Below are 21,105 nucleotides of genomic sequence, written 5' to 3'. Positions count from 1 at the left end.
GACCTCACTGCAACAGTCCTCATTAGCACAGAGAACCACCTTCCGTGCTGGTCCAAGCTGTCATCTGGCTCTGCTGCCGCTCACTTGTAACCTCCAACCTCTCTCTGAGTTTCCTGCACTTGCCACTTTCTGCAAAGAGCCCAAGACTTTGCTAGTGCAAAACCCTCCATTGTCCCCACCACCCCATGCAGACGCAACTTGCTCCGTGTACCCTCCCATGCCCAGCAGGCAGGGTTGAAGCTTCGGTTCCCTCTGCTTCCCTGGACCTCTGCCTTATATCTCAGACAGCCCTTCCCAGCTCATACTGTGCCCACCTGTTTTCGGGTTGTCTTTCTCTTGGCCCCTTTGGGCACAGTCCTGTCCCTGATCCATAGTGAAGTTACACAGAGATTTCCTGAGGACACATTTAATTGTGAGAGACATCTTCCTTTTCTTGTGCAGAAATTCCTTGATGTAATTTTAACCTGAAGTCATTTGCAAGCTGTTCAGATATTTCTACGTAGTTGCATTTCCCCTGCTTGGCCTCAGCTTTCTCTTTTCTGGGTTACATTCTCTAATTTTCTCAGCCACTCCTAATACGGAATGATTTCTAGGTAATTAATTCCCTACTTGGGACTCTCTTCTTTGAAAGGCTTGTGACTTTTTTTATTTCTTTATTAAATGGGGCTGAGAAAGACGCTGGTAATTCTTGATCTTCTAGCACACTAGGGAGAGCGCAATGCTCATTATACGTGTTGCAAATGAATTTTTTTTTACAACTTCTATAGAAGACTTCACAATTATTCCCATTAAACTATATCTTCTTGGTTCAAGCCTTCCAAAATCTCTTAAAATGTGGACTCGTCCCTCTAATAAATACATTAGCTTCCCCACCAGGATGTATGTGGCCTCCAAGATTGGATCAGCCTGCCCATGCTTTCAGCTACATCCTGGTGTACCCTTATTAATCAGCCCTGTGAAAATGCAAATGGAGTTTGTCTGGGCCCCTGGTGGTCCCTTCCATTCCCTGATTGCTCACAAAACATCCTTTCTATAACCTCAACTAACTTATTTCAATCTATAATGTCCAGAATTAATCTATTGTTGTTGAAAATGGGTCCAGGGTATAGATGCTCTTTGGCTTATGATTACCTCCTGATGAACCCATCATCAATTGAAAATATAATTAAGTCAAAAATGCATTGAATATGCCTGACCTACCAAACATCAGGGCTTAGCCTAGCCTATTTTCAACGTGCTCAGAACACTTACCCTAGCCTACAGTTGGGCAAAACTAACACAGAGCTTATTTTATAATAAGGTGTTGAGTATTTCATGTAAAAGTACTGGATCACATATCACTAACCCAGACAAAGATCAAAATTCAAAATACAGTTTCTACTGAATGCATATCATTTTTACACCATTGTAAAGTCAAAAACTCCTAAGTTGAACCATAGTAAGTCAGGGACCAATCATTTTCTAACACCTCTAATTTACATTTGATTGTTCAAAGGTTATCCAGAAAGATCTTGGGGTTATGTCTGGAAAAATTTTGTTCAGAACCCTAAAATGTTATCCTTCAGAATCATGGGACTGGAATCCCATGACAGCTTCCCTAATTTTTTTAGTGGTGGAGATCTTTCCCTTCAGTGAAACAGCACAGCATTTATTGTGTCTGCATTAGGCTGCTTACGCTTTGGCACGTGTGTAATAGTTCTTTGTAAACATTGTCTGCAAAAAGCAACATCTCCACCTCCACATAATGGCTAATACAGACTATGTTTTGAAAAAAAATAAATCATTTTAAACTATCAGGGTGCTGATTATTTTCATAAGCATCCTGAGTTTCTCCCTTCCCGTCATCTCCCTCCCTTCCTTCATTCTTTTTATAATTCCTGGTCCACATCTTCTGATTCAAATAGCATTTCTCCTGGTACACATCAAGCAAAGCAGATGCTGAGCAGCTCTCCTGTCTACCTGCCATCTGTTAATATGAGAACATTGTTCACAGCCTTGTTCTTCTTGCCCAAACACAGCTAAACAGCCCTTGCATTGCCTGTCACATTTTTTTCCCACACATTTCAGATCAATCTATCTGAGATTCAGACTTTGCGACATCTTTTCTAAAGCCCCTTGCTACTCCCACACTTCCATCCTTGGCTCTGGGCTCCTCCCTTATCTGTTGGGCTGGGAAATGATGGAGAAATGATACCAGGATAATCTAGTGATATTAAAATGTGGAAGGAAGGAATTTCAAAAGCCAACATTTGCTAACACTCTGAATGCTGCAAAGAGGGCTAGAAAATGATGGCTGAAAGGAGAATTTGGAGATCAGAGAATAACTGGTCATCTGTCTTCAGGAGAACAGTTACATTTGGGTGGTGAGTGGAAGGGGACTGTGAGAATTTGGGAGTAATTGACAGGTAGTGTAGCTGAGGACAGGATACTCTCAAGTGTTCAGTGGAGAAAAGAATCAGAGAGGCAGTAGGATGAAGATATGCAAGCTAGAAGGAATATGTATATGTGCCTCTCTCTCTATATAATGTATACATATTTAAAATGTAATTAGGGGAAGGCTGAAGGGTAGTGAATATTGAGATACAAAATCAGTAGACCAAGTATTTTTGATGGGCAAACATAAAATTATGTAGTAGCTATTGGTACTGTGTTAATACATCTTCTAATTCCAGGTATAATTGATAAACCTTTAGAGCTTACTTAATATTGATGAGACAACCTGTTTCTTACTTGAAGTTTCATGGCAAGAGGAGTGGGGTAGGGAGAGTGATCTGAACTCCCTTCTAGCTCTGCCTGGACTCATAGGTGATTCTGGACAATTCTATAGCTGGCCTTCAGTTTTCATGTCAGAAAATGGGTATGATGGCTGGATGCGGTGGCTCACGCCTGTAATCCCAACACTTTGGGAGGCTGAGGCAGGCAGATCACCTGAGGTTGGGATTTCGAGACCAGCCTGACCGACTTGGAGAAACCCCGTCTCTACTAAAAATACAAAATTAGCTGGGCATGGTGGTGCATGCCCACAATCCCAGCTACTTGGGAGGCTGAGGCAGGAGAATCGCTTGAACTGGGGAGGCGGAGGTTGTGGTGAGCTGAGATCATACCATTGCACTCCAGCCTGGGCAAAAAGAGCAAAACTCTGTCTCGGAAAAAAAAAAAAAAGAAAAAGAAAAGAAAGAAAATTGGGGCATCATAATGGGCAGTTCATACTCAACTGTTTTGCATGGCTATTGAGAGACAAAGGCAGGATGGTGCATAGTGAAGTACTATGGAGAAGAAAGAGGAGCGAAACAATGGGAAGCATTAGTAGCCTGTGGATTAGTACATGGTTAGATCGAGTTTTGGGAAATGGCACCTCCGGCTGGATGAGGAGGCTCCCAGCTTGGTCTTGCCCAGTTCCTGTGTTCTGTTTGTGGACCATGGCTTGCATCCTGGGGTTGTGCCTGGCATGAAGGTGCACATCAGCAAGGCAGAGCATGACACAGCATGGAGTGGGAGAGTGCCCACCACGGTCCCAGGCACTGCAGCTGGGCAAAGCTTGAGAGGCTGAACTGCCTCACAATTTGTACACCCAACTGCTTCTTTAAAAAAGAGAAATCTTGTTTATAGCCAAATGGCTATGTTTTCATATCTGAAGTTCTAGTTATGTAAAATGGAAGACGCTTAGGTTAATACTTCTACTGGACAGTAACTTGCAGATATCCACAAAAAAACATTTTGAGGGTGGCAGATTTTGACCTTATATTAACCATCCATCAAAAGCTTTTATTTGCAGCCTCTCCCTCAACAGTCCCTGCCCTTCTGTGGAACTGAAATAGTCTCATAAAGTAGCTATTTTTGAAAGGGCTATAAACCTGAATTTATGTTTTTATAAGATCCCAAATAGGACTTCCAATGATCACAATGCTCAGATGAAAGCTAATTTGAAAACTGTGGCAGACATATATTAAAAAAAGAAGGCCATATATACTGGTAATCTGAAAAAACTGCATGCGCAGACACAGACAAAATAGGACACCCAGGCAAGGCAGAGCTCCAGGGCCTGGCTGAGACCCACAATCCCCTCCTGACTACCCACTCCCTGGCTCCCCTCCACTGGTAGCCCTTGACTCCCCCTCACCCCCATGCTCTTTTGCTTCCTGCTGTCAGATGCAGAGAACCTTTCCTATTCAGTTTGCCATAACAAGTTTGATGTTTTAAGAGAACAATTTCATTAAGAAATCAAGACAGAAAGAAAGAGAGGAAGAGAAAGAGAGAGGGAGAGAGAGAAGGGAGAAGGAAGGAAGGAAAGAAGGAAGGTAGGGAAGGAGAGAGGGAGGGAAGGAGAGAAAAGGAAGGAAGGAAGGAAAAGAAAAAAAAGAAAGAGAAGGAAAGAAAGAAAAAGAAAGCAAGAAAGCAAGAAAGAAGAAAGCAAGCAAGCAAGAAAGAAAACACAAAGCACAGAACTAAAGAGTTTCAGGGTACAGGCTTCTAATGCCATCTTAGCCACACCTGGTAATGAAAGCTCTAGGGTGCATGTGTGCTACTAATGCATTAACAATGTGGGCTTCCCACATTTAGGGTGGCTTTATGCATTAGTGCTGGGGCATCTATTAAAACTTTGAGTCTATCTCAAGTCTGAGTGTCACTGGGCTCCTGGATGCACATTTCTGCTTTAGATTTAGTAAAGTTCAAGTTATCTTTTGGTTTTCCAAATGAGGGGAGCTTTGGGCTCATTTGCAGAGCAGACAAATGTCCTGTTAGTACTCAGAAAATAACAATGATTTCTCATAACCTACCCCTTAATCTGCCTGCATAGCACCATGAACCCAGATCCTCTCTGGGAACAGTCTCTTCCGGAATTGATCAGTTTTGTAACAATCCATTTCAAAGCATGTTTAAGGAACAGTCTCTTCCGGAATTGATCAGTTTTGTAACAATCCATTTCAAAGCATGTTTAAAATAATAAACACATTTCCATTCAAGAGAAGCAAGACACTTTGCCACAAAAGCATGGTCAAATGTGACATCACTCACTGATTTTTATCTTTAGCTTATTTGAAGTCCCGCAGGTTGACCCACGCTAACTGGTGCCGACAGCAGCTTGTGCCTTCTTGCGTAAATGCATACCAAAGGAGGAGGCTTTCAGAAATATTGGAGTTGATTACTTGACACGGGATCACATTTTATAAGGTTGGGGCTGCTGGGATCTCAGGCCCAACCAGTGACTCACTCTATAACCTTGCACTTCAAAGGATCTAGAAGTTCAAGAAAAACCAGGGCACCATTAAAAGCAAAATGCGGCTCCTGAACTCCTGGATAAGGTTATAGATTTTAAAAAAAATGTGGGCACTTGCAGGCAATTTAGAGTTTAGGAGGTCGCCATGCTCTAAAATTAGTAAAGTACTCAGGAAGAGAGAATATAGGTTGACTACACTGCTAGAGTCCCATTTTCTTTCTTTCTAAAATTTTACATAAAATAACATTATATTATATTCATCTAACTAGGTTACTTGTCTATACAGTAAAACATACTCAGCTTATAAACATTTTTGTTGTTTCTAGCAATTGAAAAATGTGATCAATTTCAACCATATAAAATTGATCTCACCTAATCCCTCTAAAAACATCCACTGGGGATCCCTATAATATTTTTCTATAATTTAAATCTCCTTATTTCCATTTTTGATCCTGATAGATGGTTGCTCACGCAACGCTGACATGTTACTAGAAATGTTGTCCTTAATTTTGACAATCAAAATATTCTGTCTGTACGGTCTGTAAATATATTTGAACTTATTCTCCCAGAGGCACAGAGTCTGTACCTTATGTAGGTTCGCTTGTTACTGGGTGATTCGACTAATGCACTCCGGATATTTCATAGATAGGCACCTATTCCTTTAAACTCTGCAGCTGCAATTTCCCTCCATGAGTGAGTTGAAAATACTTTGTATCATTAATGAACATTTCAGGGCCCTGCAGGGCTAAGAAACAAAGGTCTTTCTGGGGCAAAGCCTGACCTTTCATCCATTCCCCTTGACGACCCTCACCTCTGGCGCTGTCCTTTTATGGCAGTGCTTTGCACAGTTACAGAGATGAGTCTGCCCCTTGCAAGCCTTGACCCACTGCCACTGCAATGTCACCTTTATAGTTTTCAGAGTCTTAGAAATCTCCTCTCTCTCTAGGACCTGGCTAAACTCTTGTGATCAAATAGGAATGGTCAACCAGCAAATGTTACCACTAGTTTAAAAAAAGGTTCCATCTTGCACCTGGTAGATAATCTACAGTGCTTTGTCAAATTGAATTTATTGCAGTGTGTCTACATTAAAACTTGCCATTCAGAAGTGGTGTGAAATTGGGTACCCAATCCTTGGCATCCTGATTGCCCTCCTGTCAGATTCTTCTTTCTTTCTTTTTTTTTTTTTTTGAGACGGAGTCTCGCTGTGTCACCCAGGCTGGAGTGCAATGGCGCCATCTCAGCTCACTGCAAGCTCCGCCTCCCAGGTTCAAGCGATTCTCCTGCCTCAGCCTCCCAAGTAGTTGGGACACAGGCGCCCGCCACCATGCCTGGCTACTTTTTTTTGTATTTTTAGTAGAGACGGGGTTTCACCCTGTTAGACAGGATGGTCTCGATCTCCTGACCTCGTGCTCCGCCCACCTCGGCCTCCCAAAGTGCTGGGATTACAGGTGTGAGCCACCGCGCCCAGCCTCTCCTGTCAGATTCTTGATTTGAGAGAACCCTTTATTAGCCATGTACAAAATGCCAAACTGCAGATACCTTTGTGCCGCGGCAAGCTACTTTTCTGAAAGCCTTTGCTCCTCAACGTCTCTTAGGAATACTCCCTCTTTCCCCCAGCACTTACTTTCCTCCTACTGAAACCTTTGTGTTGGATTTACCTTTTCCCCAGAACATAGAAATCAAAACTATTTCCGGGGAATGAAAGGCCACGTTCTCTGAGGTGACACACTGCTGTCTTTACCAAACCCAACTGCAAAACAATAGTGTCTGGAAGCAGAGAGGCCAACAATTAAAATGCCAGTCCCAGGATGTTTTCTGGAGATAGCCCTTGTACAGCAATAATTAAATTACAAGGAACTACTGAGAATACAAATACAGGGTGCATGGGTCATCATTTCAACCCAAAGGCCTCACTCAGTAAAAGTCCACAGCACCTTTAACTGGAGGTGCTCTCAGCGACAGGAAATGCACAGCTGGGGTGCTCAAGTTTGAAGGTGAGTAGGAAAAATAAAATAATAGCTGAGAAGGATGGAGAGCAACAGGAGTCAGGGAAAAGAAGAAAAGGTGAATTTGGCAGAGGGTGTAGACTGATGAGAAGGATAGCCTAGACGCTTAACTCTTGTGATTAAATCAAAATCATTAATAAGAACTATTTACTATTGGTTTTTAGAAACATCATACAGACAATGCATAGCCTTCTAAATGCAAGTAGTGAGACGTAGTTGTCTAATGGTAACAAGGACAGACACCCTTGGTATCTCATAACAATTCTCCTAAAGTCCAGGCCACTGTGAACAAGGGTTATGAAAACATACTTTTTGTATTTTAGTGATGAACGCTCACGAACTGAATAGAATTCAACACGGTCCACGTTATATGGAACTTCTGACCATAATGGGCTGCGTTATATGCTTGTAGTTCTATTTTACTTAGAACTGAAGTAGCCTCCCTTTTCCTCTCCACTTGGGATTAATCCATCCTTCTTTTTCACTGACGCAGGCTTTCTTTGGAGCCCTATTTCTGTATTCATAACATGTTTTGTCTTTTACTGGTAGCTGCTTATGGGCCTACCTCCTACCTCAAACCTAGAGTTCAGAAAGCTTTCTTTTCATCTTTGTATATTAAGCACCTAGCATTCACTCAAGTAATGTCTGCAAAATTAAAAGATAATTGCTTCGCACGATTGCGAAAGAACATTTGAAGGAGACTGATGGTTGACCTGGATTATTGGGCTGCAGGAGATTTACATGGACAGATTCTTAATTGTACAGATGAAGTACAATGTACTTCAGAATTGTAATTTGTTGGCAGAGCAAAAGCAAGTTGATAGTAAGATGTACCAGAATTCCGTACAAAGGGGTGCTTTGGAGAAGTGAAGACAGGTGAAAATATTACCATGTTCTCTGCTCTAAGTGGATTATGGTCAAATTAAGTATTTACAGAAGAGGTCAATGTTTTCTAAATATATCGGTAAAGTTTGGGATATGTTTTGAGGAGAGAGTGCTTCCAGATTTGTACTTTGATCATAACCTTGAAACATAAATAGGATGCTGCATAGCAGTATCCCACACTGCACTGATATTAAAATGAAAATACCTTGTAATACACCTTACCGAAAAAGTGGCTTGGTTAAATACCCTCACTGGTAAAGGGCAAAGGACCTGGGAATACTTCTGCACAGTTTCATATTTGAAATAACTCCTCGTCCTCACATTGCAGAGCAAGGGCAAGTAAGGGCTCTTGGCCAGAAGCTGAGAACAGCCTCATCACAGAACGACACGGGGCTGGACATTATAATCATGGTGTCTGTTCACAATGGAGCTCATCTGGCCTGGCTTCTCTAGCCTCATTATTTTTTTGCTTCATTAGAGTGAAACTCTTACACCGGGCTTCAGCTCCCATTTCTAATTTGGGATGGCATGTGTCCTCTGCCTTACAATGCTTCACCAGTATCCCAAGCCCTCAATTCCCACTTCCAGTCAGTCAAATAATTCTTTCCCGGAGCAAATCTGATAGCTCTTTTCATAGAAAGCCATAATTGGTGGCTTTGCTGGACCCACTGAAAATTTAAGAGACTAGAGGTAAAAAATTAATTTTCCTTGCCTACCAACAGCTAGGATTTAGGGGACAGGTTGGCTTTCACCTGATTTCTGACCGAGATAGGAACATTCTTATTGCTCTTCCCTGAGGCTCTGCAGTCTCGCTGAAGGAATATCAGAGAACCAGGCAGTGGAGGGACCTGGGTTAAAGAGGGAAGAGTCACTCCCTTTTGAGGTTTGTTCTCCAGCTGGCATCTCTCCCGGTGGCTGCAGAGCAGCAGGGGACACACCGGGGTGGACAGCCGCGCCCGGACCTACCTCGCAGCCTCTTCAGCCTCTGCTCCCGCCGCCTCCTCCGTACAACCAGCAGGAGCACGAACAGCAGCAAGACCCCCACCAGGATACAGGAGATGGTCACCAGCATCTTGAGCCCCTCATTGGTCGTCAGCCCTTCTTCGTTTTGGACAACTGACTTAATGAGTGGAGGAATTGTACCTGAAAGCAGGGCCACGGTGTTAGATGGCTATTAATGAAGACGGCATGGCGGAGCTTTTAGGGATGACAGGTTATAAAAATCGCGCTGTGTGATCCGAGGGTGTCGGAGGTGATGAGAAATGAAAAGAACTCTGTCTCTAGGCCCTGGCTAACTTTTTTTCTTATTTATTTCCCTCCCTCTGCCTGAACTTCCGACTTATTCTATAGCGCACGTTTGAAAAGGACTTCATTTTGCAATGCACTACTGTGTGCAGGCACTTGAAAGCATGAGGCCCAGGCTCGGTGCTGACAAGAGCCACATGCATCTACCCAGAATTAAGTGTTCCCTTGACTGTCACCCACAGTACAATTGATAGAGACTATTCGAAAACAATGCACATCAAAGAATGAACAAAAGGTTGGGCAAATGGACAGAAGCACGTGTGCAGGGAGAGGGTCCTAGATACACTGGCATAAAGAAACTCAAATTCCTCGTGATTACGTAATTTGCTGGCTTTTATCGCAGGTGTAAGACCAAATCTACTTCAACAGCTGCCATTTGAGGGTACAAGAGCTACAGACAACTTTTCAAAGGTGACCCAACGAGGTTTCTAAAAGAGCCTACTTTTGATCAGGCATTGTTAAATAGTGCTACAAAATCCAGATTATTTCAATTAATAAGGAACCACTGAAGGAAAATGAACTCTGAGCTATCTTAAGCTGCCTTCTATCCAGATGCTCAGTACAATGGGTGCAGAGATCTAAACACAGCCATCCACTTTTTATGGGGTATATATTTTGCTACCCTCCATTATATAAGATGCTCCACCCCACTGCATTTTCCATGTACAACAAGGGCCAGAAAGTCAGCACTTCAGGAAAAGAGAATGCAAAAATAATACAATTTCTCCCTGAGCAAAACGGTCTTTATCCCGCATTTAGTAAGCTGAGCAGGGCTAATGCAATCCTTGTTCCTCTGTGATCTCCGCTAAAGCCAAGAAGGGTGTTCTTCCAACTTTAAAGTGTTTTTGTGGAAACCCAAGTCTCCAAATGCTTAGAAATTCAGGAAAGAGGCACTTATAGGATGCCCATGAGGATGGGTCTGCAAAACCAAGACGACACTAGGACAAGCAGAAACATTTGGCTAAGGAAATGGCAGGAGAAAGAGTGAGACCAATAAATGGAGGACTCTGAAACCTGAGTGGTATGCATGTAGGCTGTCAATCTTGGTTTTCTCAAGATAAAAAAGTTCTTCAGGCAGATGTGACAATAGAGATATTAAAGCTATCTATTCATGAGATTGGTCCAAAGAAATCTGTAATCTCTTTCAAGGAAAATATAAATATACAGTCATATTTCTTAGTGTAATAAAGTCATTTTATATTTCCAAAACATAAAGGTAGCTTGTAGCATTTTTCAAAATTTGGGATCTTGGATTAAGTGAGAAAATTATGTTTTCTTAGAAGACAAACATTTAAAATCCGCAGAGCACTTTGTGAATTAGAATCAGTTTCAAATTCTACACATGAGTAGTTTCTAATTAAATCATTAGCTGTGAGCATATCATCAGTGTGCACATTTAAGCTGGGTGCCCAGGCATCTGCACATATTATTAGAGAAGCTGGGGACCAGAGTGTGAATATTGCAAGACAATGATCTAAAGTAAAAAAGATACTTACTACTCAAATGTGTGCTGGTTAACAGAGGATTTTGGTGCACCCTTAAATGCTAAGTAACGTGCCTGGTAAGTGTCAAAGTTCTTTACTTTGTAAGATCAAATAATTCAACCATATTACGGGGAGAGGCCAGCTTGGAAGTGCTCCTCTGCCTGTGGGTGATGCTTTGTGATGGGGACACCTTTGAATGAAGTCACTGAAGAGTGAGGGCTATAAAAATAGAGAGAGGCAGCCCATGAAAAGCATCAGCCCTTGAAGAGAAAATTTGTTGTCTGGGATGGCATAGGCTATTCTGGGGCCATAGGACAGAGCCCCTGCAGAGGCCAGGGACCCCGGCTAGTGTAACCAACACTAGAAGAGCTTTCTACAAGCTCAAGGTCTTCCTACAGCCCTGAGACCCAGGCCAGAAGTGCCAGGAAGACCCTGGGCTCTGGCAGAGGAGGATAAAGTTGTGGAAAAATGACCTTGGACAGGAGATTTGGGGTAGGTCTGCTCTGTGTGCCGGAGCAAGAAGAGCCAGCTCTGGGCCATCCGGACATTATAGGAGAAATTGGTCAGATGAAAATCCCAGGCAACATCACCTCATTAGCTCCTTGTGGTCATTTCTGCGGGTCCTTAGGTTCACAGCCACTCTTCTTAGGATGGCGTAAACTGTGCTCCAAGGAGCTACCTGCTGCAGCTTTAATAAAGCAGCCTCCCGAATGCACGAAGTAGAGGAAGAATCTCTCCCCCAGAGAGCAGCGCTGATGCTTTTCATGGGCTGCCTCTGTCTAATTTTACAGCCCTCAGTTATGAGTGACTTCATGGAAAGGCGTCCCCTCATGAAGCATCACCCACAGGTGGAGGAGCACTTGCAACTTGGTCTTGGCTTGGCTGTCAGTCAAGGGTTTGGGTGTTTCTTGGTTAACTCATTCAACACTGGTCTAGCCTGACCAACAGGCAGTGAATAGAAGGCTCTGAGGAGAGTTGCACTGGAGTTCCAATTTATCCTGATGCACTGCTGCCGTTTTTACCTTGCAATTACCGCACCTAACTCCATCCTTGCTGTTCCCCTAGTGAGAAGTCAGCGTCAACTCGCTGCTACTGGGACTTTCTAAAGTTCCTCTACTAAGTTGCAGTCAAGGACTCGCTCCCTTTCAGCTTCATTGGGCTTAGCACTTGTTCAGTTAGCAATAAATGGCCCTTGATACCAGAAAAAATGAGTGAGATTTTAAACCATTTATTTTTGGTTAACTGATGTCAAGAGACACCTCACCTAGTTTTTGGAAAATAAATGCAAGCGGCAAGTGTGTGTGCACGTGTTCATGGATTTCTATTATTATCTTATTTCCATCAGTGGCCCTGCTCCTGCCCAGAGACTAACATAAGCTCCTTTACCATGGAAAATTGTTTTTGCACATGCAGTTTAGGGTGTAATGAGTGCAAAAAAGAAAGTTGTTATGTGGATTGGGATGAGGTGGGGAAAGGGGTGGGAGACAACAAAAGCAATGTTAGCTCATAGACATCAACACAAGCATAGAACCACATGGTCAAGAGTCCTTCAGCCCTAAGAGAAATCACTCCTGCCCCATGACTCCCCAGTGAGACTCCCTATGGCCCTGAGTCTCTTATTTCTGGACACACAGGGATGGTCATCTGGATATAATGAACTAGGGAGCCCCAGACAGAGTCCATTGAATCCCCAAAGCCTAATGGGCTCCGTGGGCACTGGTCAAACTATAGCAAAGATGATGTTCGATGGGAAAGGGGCAGGGCCCACGTGCACATCCCCCAAGACACAAACAGGAGGGCCACGAAGCCAGCCAGCTTACTGCCATCGTAGTTCAGCGTAGCGAAGTTGGCCTGCTTCTCCGCGCAGCCAGCGCTGTTGCACACCCGCATCTGCAGCTCATACCAGGTGGCTTCCTGCAGGTCATACAGGATGTAGGACTTGGAGAGAGAGGTCCTCTGAGCTGTGGTCCAAACTGTGGTCCCAAAGGGCCTGTACTCCAGTGTGAAGGAGGTGATGGGGCAGCCGCCATCATTCCAGCCAATGAGGTTCAGCCTGACGCGCGTGGTGTTGATGCTGGCAAACAGTTCCTGCTCCTTTGAGAACTGGGGCTCTGTGGGAGAAGGCACATGGAGGTCAGCTCACAGGACACATGGGGAGGCCGTCAGCATCTTCACGTATTTCCCTTGGACTGCTTCCTCCAGCGAGGCCAGGAGCTCAGTCCAAGTCTGGCTCACAGGCCACTGGCAACTTGTCCCCTGTTAATAGAGACTTTATGGACCAACAGGCTTTCTCCAACTGTAATGACCTGCATGTATGACAGAAAATTGCATGGGTGGAGGTTATTTTGGGGTATCTTAGAGTTCCCTAAAGAACAATACAATGTTCACATATGGGTTTCCTTCTGTGGTTTGCGCTGCAGTGTGCTGGGCTGACCTTTTTCCATCCTCATGTGATGAACCTGATTCAAGGGAAGACAGAGTTGGATTTGGGAAGCACCAGCGGATTTTCCTCCACAACTAAACACTTGGTCTTGGAGCCCAGGGACCTAATGTATCTATTTCTGCATAAATCAATCCCAGATCATTTGACCTCTTACCACTTGTTACCCAAAACTGTGGCAAGGGGCACAAATAATACCCTTCCCATCTCATTACTCGCTCTCCTGCCATCTGACCCCACCCCACCTGACAGGACTCCCATGGGAGGGAAGCCTGCAGAGACATCTCCTTCTTCCTATGCCCACACAGAGCTGCATCATCCCTCCTTCCTTCTGGAGTTCGTGGGACAAAACCTCTTTCTCTGAATATCATTTCTTTGGGATTCATCTCCTTGAAAGTCCACATTTTAGATTAAAAAAAAAAAACTCAACTCATATTGAAATGTTAACAATTTACCCCATCATTTTCCCTCTCAAAAGTGGGGGGCTATGTGGCAACGTGGAAATGATAGGAAGGTGGGGGCAAGGGCTGGCTAAGGGAGAAGGGTGCCTCAAAACGGCTGAGAGGGCAAGTGTCATGCTTCATGGCTGCCCAGCCTTGGCACCTCACATTCACACCAACGCCCTTGATTTTCAAATGACATTCTCCTTTTTAACCGCAAATGAAACAATAAAAGAGAGGACCAGAACACTCTGCAAGGTCCAGCTGTCCCTCTCATTATGCTGTGGCACTGCTGAAGCCATTTGAGGAATGACAAAGTTCAAACACATAAACATAAAACATGATGGATCTTTTATGATTCCAATCTCCTCTTCTGTCTGGGAAAACAAAGGATATTTAGAAGCGATGAGAAGGCATACCTACCTTTTCCTAAGGTCTTTGCTTCTATGATTTCACTTATGCGCCCTGGGCCCACTCCATTTTGGGCTGTCAGTGTGAACTTATACCAAGTCCCACATTTGAGATTTTCCAAGCGGTAGGAACGTTCACTGGGGCTGATTGGAAAACTCCCCCACTGCTCACTGTTGTCCTCGGAGTACTGCAGTATGTATCCTGCAGACAGTGAGAAAGATTCCCATGAGCACTGTTTGCTTTCTATGGGAAGTGGACTGATGTTTGCATTTTGTGTGGGTAATAGAACGAGCGTTCTCACAGCTGAAGAATCTTCACAAGGAACATTTTCGCTCTTTCTGATTCCAGGAAATTTAACCCAGCCCGGGAGAAGCGCCATGATGTACTGATTAGTGAGTCATTAGGGCCACACCAGACACTATCGCTGTGAAGTATTGCTGTTTTCTGCTCATTCTCTTCTAAAAGCCATATTGGGCAGCAGGGAATACTTAAGTTGCTAAATATCTGCCCCTCAGATCATACGTGCCTGAATCCTTGAGTGCAGACATAGGCTGAAGCTGTTATTTTTGCAAGACCCGAATCTCTGGGAAAGGGACACATTATCAACGGGAGTAGAGATTTCCTCAACTGCCTCACTCCTCATGTACTCCTGGTCTCGCACTCCACAGACACGAGGAGAAACAGCTCCAAGTCTTGCAGCCATCCCAATATTCTGACAGTAACCTGGCTTCTCTTTGGTTTGAAAAATTCCTCCAACAATTCATTCCCCCACATGAGCACTACCTCTACTTTTACAACTACTAATGATGACTGTCCACTCTAGAGCACTCACTCCATGCCAAGCCCTGTCCTAAGCCCTTTGCTTACAGTATTTCTGCAACCCTATGGAACAGTGACGACTCTCTCACAGGACACATGGGACACTGAGGTCCAGAGCAGCTAAGCGGTGAGTCCCAAGTGCTGAAAGGAGGCCGCAGACCCTGCAGTCAGCCTGAAGCCCATGCTCTTCACCCCTGTGAATGCTGAAATAGTCTTCCTGTTAACTCCTTCAGCTCTGTTATCTCCAGCCACGTTCCTTGTCCGCCCTGGCTAGCTGGCCTGGAACACGGTGTCTTTGCAACAACGGGTTGGTACCTTCTATTCCTGTCCTGTGGAGCTCCATTTTCATAAAAATAAAGCATTTTTTTCCCCTGCACACTACAGTGTCTCCTAAACCCAAATGGGCAGGTTTGCTGATTTCCACACCCCTCACATGGCGATCACTCATCTCCGATGCCTCCTTCCGAGGGCATTGTCAGTATCTCCCCTACTCCTTTCAGCCTTCCCTCACCACTGGCCTTCAGTGCCCATAGGGTCCCTCCTCCTTCCTGAGCCTTTGTGTTCCTCATCTGACCTCCGCAAACCTCCTTCAGTACCTGACAGGTGATACCTGCGCACCTGCTCCCAGCCACATCCCAGCCTGTACTCCAGCCACTCTACACATTGTAGGGACTCTGCTTTCCTCCCACTTTCCACCCTCGAAGCCACCTCAAAAAACTCCTCTAATCCTTGGTGATGATAAGCCTGTATAGTTCCCTGTCCCCTGCTATCATCCTCAGTGCCATCAGTGTCCATCAGTATGGGCACACAACTTACGACACCTCCTGATGATGGCAATGGCTTTGGCCACTACTGTGTTTCAGGAATGCTGGGTTATCTTTGTCTTGGAAACTCTCCCTCACTAAAACTGGCTTCACCTGGAAGACCCTGTGCTCTGACACACCCTTCTTGTTCTACCTCTCTCATGTTCTCACACTTGTAGAATCCAAGCCTCATTTCATTTGAGCCTAAAGCCTAGGGTCCCTCAAGCCCATCCCTAGGTGCCCCCCATTTTTTTCCTATAAGAAGGTTCTCTAGTCAGCCTGGAACCTTTGGTAGGCCCTTTCGACAAGGAGCCTAGTTTCTCCCACTCTTCAGACTTCTGGCAATGCTTATGTTACTGGTAGTCTGTGATCCACTTTTCTTCCCAGCTGTCCAGAATCATTTAGGAAAGTCATTAGGCCAGGTGTGGTGGCTCAGGACTGCAATCCCAGCACTTTGGGAGGCCAAGGCAGGTAGATCACTAAGTGAGGAGATTGAGACCATCCTGGCTAACATGGTGAAACCCCAGCTCTACTAAAAGTACAAAAAATCAGTCAGACATGGTGACACGTGCCTGTAGTCCCAGCTACGTGGGAGGCTGAGGCAGGAGAATCACCTGAACCCAGGAGGCAGAGGTTGCAGTGAGCCAAGATCACGCTGCTGCACTCCAGCCTGGGCGACAGAGTGAGACTCCGTCTCAACAAAACAAAACAAAAAAGAAAGTCATTAGACTGTGGTAACTGTGACTCCTACAATTTGTGCTGTGCATCTGCAGCTGGGTCCTTGCAGCTTCTTGGCAATGACTCTGTTCATCTATTAATGACTCTCTGTGCATTCCACAAGGCAGCTGTTACAAACCTATCCCATGCTCCTCAAATCCACAGACACATCCTCACCACTATTTTAAAAAAATCACCTCACTTTTTCTTTCCTTAAAAAAAAAAAAATAAAGATCTTCCCTTCACCCATTGGAGTGCTGATAAATGTTTAACAGCTGGTTCTTGGAGAGGAGAAAAAAGGCTCTGATGTGTAGCATTTCTGATTTACACGGTGAGGGAATGTTCTTAGGGTGGCTGTGGCCACTGAGCGTGAAGCTGGGAAAGGATGTGGCACGTCACTCTTGGAGCTGGAAGGAGCTGCTCCAGCACACTACTGATGTCACTCTGAAATGCTCCTGACTTCCAGTTTACTTCCCAGCCTTGCTTCTCTCTCAGAAGAAAGGATGTTCTCTGCCTTAGGAAGTCTAAGCCCCTATTCTCTCTCCCCAGCCCTGGGACCTCCTTTATGGCGCAGGCCCTCTTTCCTGTGTATCTTCTGTCTCTAGCTTAACTCCACCTACACTAGAACGACCATGCTCACTCCTTCCATATAAACCTCATTTAGGCTGGGCATGGTGGCTCACGCCTGTAATCCCAGTACTTTGAGAGGCCAAGGTGAGTGGATCACCTGAGGTCAGAAGTTCGAGACCAGCCTGGCCAACATGGCAAAACCCGTCTCTAGTAAAAATACAAAAACTAGCTGGGCGCAGTGGTGTGTGTCTGTAATCCCAGCTATTTGGGAGGTTGAGGCAGAAGAATCGCTTGAACTCGAGAGGCGGAGGTTGCAGTGAGCTGAGATGGTGCCATTGCACTCCAGCCTGGGTGACGGAGTGAGACTCCATCTCAAAAAAACAAAACAAAACCAAACCTTGTTTATATACCTCAACTATGAACTAATTGCAAAGATTTTGTGCAAATAGATTGTTTTACATCTACACTTTAGGTCCTCTGTCTTTTATTACTTTCTAAGTCAGGACAGTACCTATGGTTACATAAATGAATGACATTGTGTTGACAAAACAAAAAAGAAACAGTATTTAGAATCTCAAAAAAGAGATGTCCAAATTTCTTTTTTCTTTCTTTCTTGCAACTGTTGATATATCACTCTGTAAATGAGCATCCTTGGATGAATGATTTGAGTTTCAACAAATATCCTAAAAATAAATGTATGGTTTCTTTCTTAGGTAATGGAGGGATTATTTATATGATGTATTTTTGGGGGAGAATAAACTAACACATACCAGTCATTTGCTGAAGATGTGTCACTTATTGGCATGTGGATCACACAACTAATCAACTATTGTGAACAATCTATATCTTATTACCTCTGATAGAGCTGCCCCCATTGTCTCCAGGGAGCCAAGAAAGGGTGATGGAGGAAGACGTGGTCTTGGAGACTGTAAGCCGAGGCTGATCTGGTGGAACTAGAGGGGAAGCAGTTTTTAGAAAACAAGAATTAGTTTTTCACATCTTTAATTTTCCTGAACAGTCATTTACCAACTCATTTTTAATAGCCATTTATTAAATAAGTGTTTTAGATTGCCAAAATATGCAATTCACTTCTGTCAAAATGTCTATTTAGTTGATATCCTGGGCTAAAGAGATAGAACAGAGTGAATCTATTATTAAAAAAAAAAATTCAGCCACATTTCTATTTGGATTCATATCTAGCTCATTTCCTCACCAGTTCCTTGACTGTCTGAGTTATTTATCACTAATTGAAATCTTCTTTAAACTTACTAAGGATACACGCCTCATTTTACTATGAATTTCAGCCATGAAATTTAAGTGAAAAAGATAAATGGCATCCACTTAGCAGTTCCGTTCTTCTCAGGATGGAAAAGGTGAAGGAGGAAAAATAGCTAGTGGGAAAAAGAATTGCAGAAATCTTCACTTTCTAAGCTGTTCCTCCAAGATGCAACACACACACACACACACACAGAATCAAAAGCAGGCCTTTGAACTGCAGAACATGAACACACACACACACACACACACACACACACACAGAATCAAAAGCAGGCCTTTGAACTGCAGAACATGAACTGGTCTTTCTTACAAGGCTTGTAGAATACATACTGGTAAATAAGTCTGGATGGGTTCTGAGGATAGAAACACTAAAGAAATTCAGAATCAGGTTATCCAAATCATATAGAAAGCTTCATATAAAATTCCCTTCTCTTTTCCTCTGAGAGAAGCCTAATATATTGACCTATCTCTTCAGAGTCATAATATAGTGCCTGTCTTCCAAAATTCCCTGGAATTCTCCTGACTTCAATTAACTTGAAATTCAAGATCAATTTTGCAGTATTTTTAGAAATATAGTTCTTCTCCCTCCATCCCACTGAGAACAGTATTGATTTTATTTTTACTTGCTGTAATCTATTAATGTGACAACACCTAAATCCAAAGAAGCACATACTTTGATTTTTCTACTAATAAAATATTGCTGTGCATACAAATCTGAACTCAATCAGTTATTGATTGGGATTTACACAAAATTTTAATATGACTGTCTTTTGAAGTTGTGCACATTTTGTGTATGGTATGAAGAAAAATACTTAGTATTAAATACATAGCTAAATACTGCAGCAATCTACTTAGAGCTCCAGTTACTGTCATTTTTTAAAATACATTGCATATAAAAATTGAGTTAATTAGCATACAAAAAAGACCACAATTCAGACTTGTTTTTTGTTTGTGTTTTCTGGGATACACTTACACAAACAGTGCAATGAATGGAAATCATTAAGAAGGACTTTTTTAGACATGCACACACAAAGAGAAAAGAGACTAGGCATTCTGTATGAAAAGATGTTTTGTATCTCAGTATTTCTGAGGTTGTGAATGCTTTGTATTTTCTTTGATTTGTTTAATTATATTTCGCAAGATGAACATGCGTTTTCTTTTTCTGTAACATGGAAACAGAGGTTAGCTCTTTATAAGGGCTGATTTTAAGATTTGTTCAATGCTACTCTTTGCATAGAAAGCGTACATGTAAAAGATATCATTAAAAAGAGTCCTCAAATGTTGTACCTTGTACTTGTAAGTTTAAAATAATTTCATCGGATCCCCAGTTGTTATTGGCAATGCAGCTGTAATAGCCAGAGTCTTCTGCTTTTACTGTGCGAATAATGAAGCTTCCGTTGCTAAAGATGCTCCTCCGCCCATCAATCGTTACTAGACTGGGTGTCCCGTTACTGCCTCACAGGAAGAAAAATGCACAGATTAAAGAAATTACAATCCAAATTAGCTGAGGTTGGGGAAAAGCATAAAGACTTTGTGAAGCAAACAGCACATTTGGAAGCTTCGTATTTCTTGCATTATGAAAGAACTAAATATGATTACATAATGAAAACAATTAACAGCTGTGTAGCTGAAGTTTTCCTTTGCAAAAAATGTTATGTTGAAGATGAGATCTGTGTCAGGGGCCCAGATCACTGGCTCAAGTCAGTGGACTCCTCATCCATGCCGGAGACTGATGGGTCCCTCTTTACTCCGCTCTGTGGGCATTGGAGATATCCTCATTTTGGCAATTCTGGGAATTTCTTCTGTAGGCAAAAGTGCCAGTTTGAACAAATCATAGAGGGGAAACTAAACCTTGGGATCATTTTTAGATTCACTTAAAGTCACAATTATTCATGATTTTGACATGAAAAATGACATGTGATATCTCAAGAGGGTGATGAGTTTACCCTAGTATACAAAGAACTGCGTGGCCATCATAACCACTGCTCCACTGGCAGATTGTCCAGTCCTCTGGGGTCATTCCCACAATAGGCAGAATGCCAACTTGACCTTGGGAGCCACAGATTTCATTTGGATGAACCAACTTTAAATGCCTGAGAAAAGTGGTCACTACACCAAGCCATTATTTCTATAGTTGATGCCTTCTAAGTGCTTTTGCTTGAAAATAGGCATCCTTCTGAATCCATTAGATCACATTTCTATGCTCACAAATGAATTTTCAACCCTTTACTTATATCCTAATTTCTTCTCCTGAATAGAGGCACGGCACTTTAAAAAGTTATATGGACAGACCACATCTCACTCACTCTCTCCCTCTATCTTGGCTCCTATTATTTTAATAATTACTATGGAGTATGGAGAGCCAGATTTTAAATTAGCAAAGTCCTAATGTACTCCATTTCTTAAAGTTCTCTCTCAGGGTATTTGAGTTATGGTTAGTTCACTATCTTTAAAGAAGAAGAGATAGGTGTTAAGTCTCACAATAACCTTGGCTACATTCATCTCAGTTACATGGACAATTTACCTGAGAGGGTGCAGCAAACTTCCACAATAATTGAGTTGGTTCGACTATTTTCCTTGCAAGCATTCTCTCATGAATTAAAAGGCTCTGAATTAACAGGGTTGATACAATAAATCAGACCCTTTCGGTGCTAAAGCTGAGATTCCTCCCCTGCCCTCATCTCAGAAGAACTGGTAGGTTTCCTTGAGTTTTCACTAATACAAATAAA

General features: G+C 43.2%; 1 protein-coding gene across 1 annotated transcript in view; it reads right to left on the bottom strand.

Annotated features, from left to right (window-relative positions):
* Window positions 1–21,105, bottom strand: part of DSCAM (DS cell adhesion molecule) — a gene marked incomplete at its 5' end in the record, with an annotated part of 789,264 nt that overhangs the window by 43,532 nt on the left and 724,627 nt on the right. The window contains 5 exons of the mRNA XM_058427845.1: window positions 9,076–9,252; window positions 12,719–13,009; window positions 14,202–14,390; window positions 17,953–18,051; window positions 19,664–19,827. Coding sequence (XP_058283828.1) covers window positions 9,076–9,252; window positions 12,719–13,009; window positions 14,202–14,390; window positions 17,953–18,051; window positions 19,664–19,827 — 920 coding nt within the window. The remainder of the gene's footprint in view (window positions 1–9,075; window positions 9,253–12,718; window positions 13,010–14,201; window positions 14,391–17,952; window positions 18,052–19,663; window positions 19,828–21,105) is intronic.

The sequence above is a fragment of the Hylobates moloch genome, unplaced genomic scaffold, assembly GCF_009828535.3.
Source record: "Hylobates moloch isolate HMO894 unplaced genomic scaffold, HMol_V3 SCAFFOLD_14, whole genome shotgun sequence".
Taxonomy (NCBI): Eukaryota; Metazoa; Chordata; class Mammalia; order Primates; family Hylobatidae; genus Hylobates; species Hylobates moloch.
The sequence above is the reverse complement of the archived record's forward strand: the minus strand, read 5'-3'. Positions and strand labels throughout refer to the sequence as shown.